The sequence below is a fragment of the Leptodactylus fuscus genome, chromosome 2 (assembly GCF_031893055.1).
Source record: "Leptodactylus fuscus isolate aLepFus1 chromosome 2, aLepFus1.hap2, whole genome shotgun sequence".
NCBI classification, from domain to species: domain Eukaryota; kingdom Metazoa; phylum Chordata; class Amphibia; order Anura; family Leptodactylidae; genus Leptodactylus; species Leptodactylus fuscus.
In genome coordinates, this window is record NC_134266.1 from 137071197 (window position 1) to 137081526 (window position 10330).

Below are 10330 nucleotides of genomic sequence, written 5' to 3' on the forward strand. Positions count from 1 at the left end.
TATATATATATATATATATATATATATATATATATATATATATATATTTATATTTTATTTATGTTTTTTTTTTTTTGTTCAGTTACACATAAATGGCTTCTTAGATTTGCTTTGGTTACCCTTACTGGTATGATAATTGAACAATCCCACAGGAAAAGTCACATGTAAGTATTTTCTGAATGATGATCATATGAGCTGATTTTGCTGAAAGCGAAGAATTTCAGAAGATACTTGAAATGACTGGTTGAAGTGGAAACCTATTTTACATTTTTGTAAGTTTGATTAAAAGTTTCCATAACTTTATGGAAAGTTATTGAGGTTGGCAAAATACATGTAAGGCTTATTTCACACAGCCAAACAGTCTGGGAAATATCTGTGTTTTATCGACTGGATTTAGCAACCCTAATACAGCTCGACTGATATGAACTCTACTTGTCAGTTCAGTTCATCCTGGTAAATACTGGCCCGGCTTGGTGAGACCGCTTAAAAAGTTGGGTTTCTTGGCTTAAATGAGTTATTCAGTTGTGTTTAAAGTAATAGTCCAGTCCAATATGACCAGATTAGTGACAGTTTTTGGTATAAATATTACCACATGTCAAACAATTTATCAGTTGCTGCAGTACATTCGTAGGCTGAGTTCACATTCAATTTTTGGACCAGATTTTGACGCGGAAGCCGCCTCAGAATCTGGTTAAAAAAAAACGCCTCCCGCAGCTAGCTGGGACTGGAGGCCAGTGTAGAGCATCAGCATTCCGCTCTGGATTAGGACCAAATGCATGGGCCTAGTCGGGAGGGAGTGTTGCATTGCTGAATCCATGGCAAGAAAGGGCAACTCGCTGCTTTTTTTTTTTTCCCACGAGGGGGGGGGGGGTAGTGCTGGAAGCAGCTCTGAGCTGTGTATGTCTAACAAGTAACGGAGCTCCTCAGATGGGGGAGCTCCGGGATTTCTGATAAGGGCTGAGATAGGGATTCCGGTACCTCTGTATGTATTACAAACTGATTTAAATCCTGCTCTGCTACATCCGCTTCATACTGTGGTAATGCATTTACAAGCAATCCCTCATTACTGACTGCAAACATAGCAGATGGCAGAGCAAGTGAAACCCTGCCCACCAATGTTCCAAGAAAACCAGGAAGTGAAGAGAGCACGCAGCCTGCAGGTTGGTGAACAAGCGTGATGCGAATACCCCTTTAAGAAAGGCTATTTGTCTCCTACCTTTCGTTGTCTTTTCCTTGCTGCCATTCGCCTAAAATCCCGGTTCTTGTCAGTATGTAAATGAGTTCTTTCGCAGCACTGGGGGCGGGCCCCAGCGCACAAACCGCACAAGAAAAATGGCTGCTCTCATAGTATTGGAAGTGGCCATTTTCTTGTGGCCGGCGACCATGCGCAGTCGGCTTGCCCGAGGTCTAGAAGTTATAAGCTGCCACCGGGAAGAAGACGCGGTGAAAATCTCGCTGCAGAAGAAGATGGAGGCAGCGCTGGAGAGTTCTCTTGCAGCATTGGGGCCAACCCCAGTGCTGTTTGAGTGCTGAGGCCCGCCCCCAGTGCTGCTAAAGAACTTATTTACATACCGACAAGAACCGGGATTTTTGGCGAATGGCTGCGCGGAGAAGACAACGAAAGGTAAGAGAATAGCCTTTCTTAAGGCTATTCCAACGTGTTAGAAAAAAAAAAGTGAATGATCTCTTTAAGGGTGAAGCCAGCACATGTTGTATATGCATTTCTCCTTGAAAGCATGAGAAATATTGTTTGTTGGAGAGAGTAAAACTTAGGCTGAGTTCACACAGGGTTTTTTGGGCTGGGTTTTGACGCGGAACCTGCCTCAGACTCCGGATTAAAAAAACACTCCCATTGATTTCAATGGGAACAGTTAACTTCCTTTTTCATCGCGGCTAGCCATTTTTATGGACCAGATTCTGAGGCAGCTTCTGTGTCCAAAATCCAGCCCAAAAAAAACCCATGTGAACCCAGCCTTATTAAGAAATGGCGACTGTTCTGCTAAAATAATCCTCCAATACTTTAAAATGGAAAGCAAAACCAGAGACGTGGAAGAAAACAGACTACCATTCGAAGACTAGCCAGAATGGCAATGGTCCAGCCAATGATCAGCTCCAGGATGGTTAAAGACATTCACAAGTTACCTGTGAGTACAGTGGCAGTTAGGGGGTGTTCACACTAGCGTCTGTGTCCGACAGCTAGTGTCCGATGCTAATTTCCTTGCAAAATCTTGCGCGGACATTAGCATTGGACACTAGCTGTGTCCGTTAAATTTTGCATTGATTTAATAGGACATCATGTGCGTTCACAAAGATGTCCGCTTGAAAAATAGGACATCTTTGTGAACAGACACTTAAGGACAGACACGGACTGTAAAAGAACGCACATGATGTCCTATTAAATCAATGCAAAATGTAACGGACACAGCTAATGGCCACGCAAGATTTTGCGTGGATGTTAGCATCGGACACTAGCTGTTGGACACCGACGCTACTGTGAATGCCCCTAAGATGTCTGTGTGACATGTAACTATGGGAAGAATATGCAAATCCGCCTTCCATGATGTAATTAGGAAGACAGTTGCTGCCTCATTGTTGCAAACCAATAGAGGGCGCTCACTGGAATGTGCAAGCCTGTCTTAAGACAGGATTCCAGTGAAATAACCCAATAATGGCTGCTCCCTTTAGCCTCATGCCCGACCTTCCAAGAGGCCTTTGTTTAGCAATGACGCTGGGATTATTACCAGGTTATAGTCTCTCAATCGAGGACAGCTGTTTCGATCTGGTTGGATCTCATCAGCCCGATGTAGAGAGGACTATAACCTGGTAGAGGTGAGAGGCTTAGACAGGGTTCGGGGGATATTGTCACTCCTTAGGGAGAGACCACCATATAGGTGTGTGGAGACTTGTTAAGCCTTTAGCACTCCACTTTGCAAGGAACTATGGGAAGAATATGCAAATCCGCCTTCCATGATGTAATTAGGAAGACAGTTGCTGCCTCATTGTTGCAAACCAATAGAGGGCGCTCACTGGAATGTGCAAGCCCGTCTTAAGACAGGATTCCAGTGAAATAACCCAATAATGGCTGCTCCCTTTAGCCTCATGCCCGACCTTCCAAGAGGCCTTTGTTTAGCAATGACGCTGGGATTATTACCAGGTTATAGTCTCTCAATCGAGACATGTAGACATGTAGTGAAGCTGATACAATTTGCCAAAGAACACATCAATTGGCCTAAAGAGAAATAGAGAACTATTTTGTGGACTGGGTCGCAGACCGGTCGTCAGACGAATTCAGAGTTTGGGGGTCAAGCGGCAATACACTCTGAAAACAGTGAAGCATGGTGGTGCAAGCATTGTGATATGGGCATGTTTCTCTTACTATGGGGCTGAGCCTATTTACCGCATACCAGATTGTAAGCCCTCGCGGGCAGGGCTCTCTACCCCACTGTGCCAGTCGGTCACTGTTAGTTTTATATCTGCCTGTATATTTTGTGTATTGTATGTAACCCCCAAATGTAAAGCACCATGGAATTAATGGTGCTATATAAATAAACAATAATAATTAATAATGACCAGTTTGGACATATCAGAATACTTGATCATGTTGCTAAAAACTGAAGAGGAAATTCCTTTGAAATGGCTGTTTCTACAAGACAATGACCCAAAACACACCAGTAAACGAGCAAAATATTGATTTAAGTCCAAATAAAAAGGTTGTGTAGTGTTTTTTTTTGTTTTTTTTTTTGGGGGGGGGTCTCTTCCCCCTCCTATACTTCACCACTAAGGGGAGTGATTGCTAGTATAATAGAATAACATGTGTTTTGTGCTTTCTCTGGCAAGATTGCAGGTAGGGAGGCAATTGTCAGGCCTCTGCTAACATAGCAACCCATCGGCCCGATAAGTGTTTCTCAGAGCAACTGCATCCTTATGATGCAGTGTGGTTCCTATCTCCAGCATGATCAAAGGGGTTACAGCTGCAATTATATGTCATCACCAAAGGTCGCGGCACTGACAACCCTACCATCAATTATTCAGGCTCCTGCAGTTGCCACGGAGCAGTGCTTGTGATCAGCATGATTTACATATACAGCGTTTTGCATTTAGTAACCTTTGCAGACAACATACACGCATATAATTTAGCATAAAAGTTAGATGTAGAATTCAGTCATGTTTTATATACACTCTGCTCTGATCTGTTGCATTTCCTGCAGTAGATATTGTATGCCAAGTTTTCAGATCTACAGCATGCCTAGAACTTTGAGATTTTTTTTTTTTTACTCTGAATATATAGGGTTTGTAAGAACAGTATTGCTAGTATTATTGACCTGTGTTTTTATATGCAGATTATGCAATATTATGCCAGAATAAATATGCAGGATGTGAACCTAGCCAGCTATTTAGGCAATATCTCTATGGCCGCAATGCTGCACATGCACTTTGTGAAAAGTTAAAGTCACATGTCTTTTTTTGACACGGTTAATCTATTTCAAAGTGTTACGATGAAATCTAGTGTTTGATAAGTGGTAATGCCTTGAAGAATAAATAACTTAGAGCTACTTGTGACTACGTCTGCCAAACTTCTAGGCAATGCAAATCTGTACGGCCATGTGAACTCCATGATCTAGCATTTCCATTTGATTCTGTCCTTGAATGATACAATGGAGATTTACCCTGCTTTTATTGGTGACATTTTAGAGGGAGTCTGTCGCCAAGGTTAGGTATATTAAACAAACACCTTTTTTACCCTTATGAAAATATGGACCTCCATTACCGATATTAAATTTTATTGTAGACAAATGACCATCTGGTGCACTGTGGGTTGCTCTGAATTGCTGCACGTCACACAGTTCTACCACACCCTCCTCCTTTCTTTGACGGACATGGCCAGGATGCTATGCAGAAATCTCACCAGGCCATGCGGTCTCCTGTTTGCATTGGGAGATTAGAACCATATGCTCCAGAATTAATATATCTGCTATGGAGGTGTGAACTTTCATGGGGGAAAATGTACCTGGATGTAGCTCTATAGTTGCATCTAGTCCCTGGGCTGTCAGTGTTCTAAGTAAAATGACAATTGTCAGCTATAGTTTATTAGCTACGTGAGTTTTGCTGATGGTGGCCATGAATATGACCATTCAGGAAAAACTGCCCATGTTTGGGCTGTGTATCTTGGACTGACCATGGCTGGGTGCATAGAATTCACTGTCAGTTACTTTTACTTGTCTGACAGCACACTGCATTGTAACTGACTTGTGCAATGAGCGCTAAGTGCATTATCCATTGCACAATTATATAACAAAATGGTGTTTCACAGAGGCTGGATTTGCTAAACTTTTAATAGATTTATTGATGCCCCTGTTGGAAAGACATTGGTATTTTGACAAAGGACAATTAGCTGTTAAGAGCAATGGGAATGTATCCGCCACACAGACAGGTTTATTCTTCAGGTGAGCCTAGTGGTGCACAAAAAAAAAAAAAAAAAATTGCCACAAAAAGTAAACCAAAGCCTACAGAGGTGTTAAATTACGGAAAAGATGAAGATCTTTTGGTTACACAATACTTGCGGACAATCATGAATCAGCCCTTGTTACAAGATTTGATAAAGATATGTACAGAGGGATCAGATCCATTAGCAAATCTGTGGTAGTTGTACAATCTAAAGATAAAAAAAAAAAAAAAAAGGGACCAGGCTGTTTAAAGTGTCGTTGTGATTCCTGTGTGGAGAGAGCCTGTCACATTTCACAGGAGTGATGCCACTGGCACAAATTAACACTTTGCCATGAAGTGGTGAATATACATCTTACAGGTCCATGTCATGATGTTTGAGTTCATTACAGGTTCCATTGGTTTTAGTCATGCCATTTGTTACCTTGGATGGCATTAGATCACTTACCTAGAGGCATAAAACATTTTATCACTAGAAACGGGAGTGTAGCACCTGATTATTACAGCAGATCTACTACCTACACTTTCAGTGAGCTGGCCCATGTACTAGTGTTACTAAAAAGTTGTATAAGTTCCCATTTTGTGCTGAAGCATAAAGCTAGGTAGACACATGGACTGTCCCTTATATTGCAGGTCATAGCTCAGGTTTGGTATTGTGCAGCAGTATTTTAATTCCACAGAAGTGGAACCAACAAGAGTATAACCTTTACATTTATGCAGAAAAAAAAAAAAAAAAGTTAGAGGCTGTGGATATGTACACAAATCTGTATATCGGAGTCAGATTAAAGGGGTATTCCCATGTACATTATATCTATATTTGTAGATAATTAAAAGTTAAACATTTTTGCAAATATATTAAAAATTCTGCAGAGTTTAAGATTTTCTCTAACTTTCTTAGTGGTGACAGTCTTATCTTGATTGCTTGCCAATGGTTACGACCACTAATACAGAAACTTTCTTTGGTCTGGGACTTGTCAGAAACCCAGCCATGATTTTCTTATTGTAGCCGGGTTATCAGGCAGGGACACTACATGTATGAGAAGATATCCTGGCCACAATAAAGAAATCATGGCTGATTCTCTGACCTTAGAAAGTTTCTGCATTGGTGGTCGTATCCATGGCAACCGATCAAGATAACAGACTGTCACCACTAAGAAAGTTAGAGAAAATCTTTAAAACTCTGCAGAATTTTTAAATTACTTATATTTGCAAAAATGTTTAACTTTTAATTATCTACAAATTTAATAATAATTATGTGGATGGGAATACCCCTTTCAAGTCCTGCAAGTTGGGTACCTAGAATTCATGGTTTGAAAATTCTATTGGTCCTACAGCAGACCAGAACACATGAAGCCACCCTGAGATATTGCCATTATAGTATTGAGCTTCTGATAACCTACTTAAAACAAGTTCTCAGTGTGACATTGGTGGGGATGATTTGTTTGATTTGTTTAAACAGAAATACCATTTACAGCCACTATACGGTATATGGCTGCTTGTGCCTGTTCTACAACACCATGACTCCTTCTATCAACTGATTAGTGGGGTGCCAATGAAACCTCAGAAAAGTCAGAAAGTTTTTAAATAGCAGAAAAAAAAAAAAAAAAAGTTGAAATGTTAGCTGTGAACTACATACAAGAGTGGCATTACAAGTAAATCTGCCCACTAGGGTGTTCTGGTGGGAGCAGTTTAAAGACTGCACCTCCCCCAAGCCAACATGACTGGTAGCTGGGTAGAATGGATAACATGTAACTGCTAATCAAAGATGAATGTCTTAGTAGCTTTTGAAGAGCAATTCCCCCTTCTTTCAGTCTCTTTACTAGCAGACACTGATTTTTCCCATAAAAAAATGACTGACAAATTGCAGTAAACTGGATTCAAATTTATTTTTTAAAATCACAATGAAAAAAAAAAAAAAACACAACTGAGAATTTAGAAAAGTCACCACAGAACTAGACCATAAAAAAGTATTTACAGAAATGCACACATTCTCTCAAGTGACAGTCACACCAGATCACTCACAGCTCACATCCTGAGGAAGAGCCAGCAACACACTCACAGATGCCTCTGAACAGGGACACCTCATGAAGAGGAGGGGGTCCAGGAACAGGAAAAAGCAGCTCATGTGCCCCCCTCATCCAGCTACATATTCAACGATGGATGCCCCAAAGACTATGATTGTCAGTGGACTAGACCACGGCAGATGGCGGTCAGTCTGTTACAGTTCACCTCAGCAGGACATGAGTTTCAGCTTAACACCTAATGAGGGCAGTGAAGATCATGGAGGGGAAACGTTCGGCACACACTGGTCTGTTCACACCCTGCACAGGCTGACACAGGACCCAGGGCTGTGGTGAATGACAGGTGTAAAAAAGGGCTCAGCATATTACAGTCTATGGAGGAGTCCTCCTTGCCCCTTGCTACTCCTCCTTCTGAGGCTCAGCAGTTGTCTCCGTACTGGGCACAGACTCTTCGCTCTGGGGGGTCTGCTCTGGAGCGGTTTCTACTGCCTCAGGCTGTGCAGCAGCAGCTTCCTCACCTCCTGCTGCAGCTTCATCTTCAGGTTTCTCTGCAGGGCTGGCAGGCTCAGCAGATTCAGCTGTAGGCTCAGCAGTCTTGGTGGGTTCTTCTTCCTCTTGCTTGGGGGTAGCAGCCTCATCGGGGGTGGCATCTACAGGGGCTGCATCTTTTTTGGTCTTTCTGAAAGGCAGCTTGAAGTTCTTTTTGAAAGAGAATCGCTTCTTTTTCGCCTGTTTTCCTGGGGGCTCCTCTGGTTTGGTCTCGCCATTAGCTGGTGGAGCTTGTTCAATGATCTCTCCTGATCCCGCCTCTTCTGTGACCAGCTCTGCGGAGCCATTGGCAGCAGCTGTATCCCCATTAGTCTTTGGGACAGTATCACCATTGGTCTTCACATGACCATTTTCCTAAATTCCAAATAAAAAAAAATAAAAATTAGTATTTTAAGTATTAATCAAACATCAAAGGGGATTCCCTGGGTTTGGTTGAAAACTATTGCAGATTTGAGCTCATAGGGAATCACCTAATATCACAGGAGTTTAGACCCAGTCAGCTGCAAATCTAACCACACCCCTCCCTTAAAAAATATACCTCGCATCCTAGTCACGAAGCCCCCCACTGCAACCCAGCCCAAACCCCTGTCATAAGCACAATTCTTCTATAGGTGTACTCGTCTTTAGCTCAGCCATACCAGTCACTACAACGACTGACACATTTAAAGAGCCGACCCTACAGCCCATAGCAAATAATGCAATGTATGAACCGTAGCATCTTCTCACCTGTTGTTCCTCTGTCTTACTAGCGGCGGTGTCCGCGCTCTGGCTCTTGGACTCGGTACTTCCCATGTCTGCTGGTCTGGGTTATTCAGTGATCTCGGACCGTACTATAATGCAAGGAGCAGCACCAACCATACACCCCGCTGTATCCGCCTCTTGATTTGCGCCCTCAGCCCTCCCTTGTCTTTTATATAGCTTGTCTGAGACACGCTCCAGCCAATCATAATGCAGCAATCAGCAATAGAAGGGCCGCCACAGCCAATCAGAGAGCTGAAGGGGGGTGAGGGCGAGGTCCTTGTGTATCGCGCTGGGCAGTGTTAACGTGATTTGGGGTTGATGGACCCTTCTGAGGGAAGAAGTGTCCCCTATAGAAATTCACCATGATAACGGGAATATAAAATGGGGGCAGATGGAGAGTTAGGGCGGGAATAAGCATTTACAGAGAAGGGGAAGTGAGCAACTACGACGCGGGTGGGCTTCATATGTGTCTGGGAGAAGGACTGAAGATGCATTCAGGAGGAGGAGAGGCGGGGGGGAGTAAATGGCGGCACATATAGAGGGAGTGAAGCAGCTGTATTGGTGAATGGGAAACAAGATGGTGACTTGTAATTCACCGAAAAATACGTGAAACCCCCCATGGCGCCTAATTTCATGCGCTGTGATAAATGACACTTTGTGAGGTAAAGTTCCCAAGCATATTTACGTGACGAAGTTAAACGCTAGTACATGTATAATACATGAAAGTGATGACATGTGAGATCTGTGTGCAGATAACAGAACACCAAGTCAGGCTGGAGAAGTTGGGAGGGGTGACCCAATCCACATTCCAGGGGTTAGCATCTGAAGAGATGACATGCATTCCTAAATCGTGGACACTTCCTGTCTCTTCTGCCTCTGGGATACATTTTCTCAGCCCTAACCAGTGTCTGATAAACAAGTTTTTAGCTCAGAGGTCACTGAAAATCTCCATTTATGATGCTGTTTCTTTCTCTGATACAAAACTGGCATGTAGGACCATTTGGATAATGTCTTAGAGCCCAAGGATACAGGGGGCCCCTAACTACTTGCTGTGTTAATGCAATGCTATAATACAGTATCAATGGAGAATAAAGTTAGAATGTTTTAGTACCAGACGTAAAGGTGTAACGTAAAGCTTTTGGGTTGCAATGCGAATTTTAGAATAAATATATTTTATGTAGCTGAAGGACATTTGGGGCTCCCACGAGGTCCAGGGCCTGGTAGCAATTGCTACTTCTGCCATTCCCTATAGCTACACTGCTGCTATTCAGTATTCATATTATGTATGGCCAGTGTCTGATGTATATGTTTTTATAATGTAAGGCTGAATGCACACACACAGTGTTTTCATGCATTTTCGTGGGTGTTTGGTGTTAAACCAGAAAAAAAAAAACACTCTGGCCATATGTTTCTTTAAAGTGGTATTCCATCTATAATAAGTTCTCACCTATCTGTTGGATTTCCTGTGTTTCCCCACCCCCTCCCTTGTGGAATGAAGTGGATTCAAGCATGCACCCTGCTGTCCCATTTGGTTTGTAAGTGCCATGGACTTTGAATAGAGTTGCAGGGCACATGCT

The 10330-nt window shown here is 42.6% G+C and overlaps 1 protein-coding gene across 1 annotated transcript; it reads right to left on the bottom strand.

The window, feature by feature from the left end:
* Positions 1-7309: 7309 nt before the first annotated feature.
* MARCKSL1 (MARCKS like 1) lies at positions 7310-8884 on the bottom strand. Its single transcript, XM_075264651.1, has 2 exons — positions 8739-8884; positions 7310-8366 (listed from the first exon to the last, which is right to left on the bottom strand). The coding sequence occupies exons 1-2, from the start codon at positions 8802-8804 to the stop codon at positions 7863-7865; spliced, it is 570 nt and encodes a 189-aa protein (XP_075120752.1). The 5' UTR covers positions 8805-8884; the 3' UTR covers positions 7310-7862.
* Positions 8885-10330: the final 1446 nt, after the last annotated feature.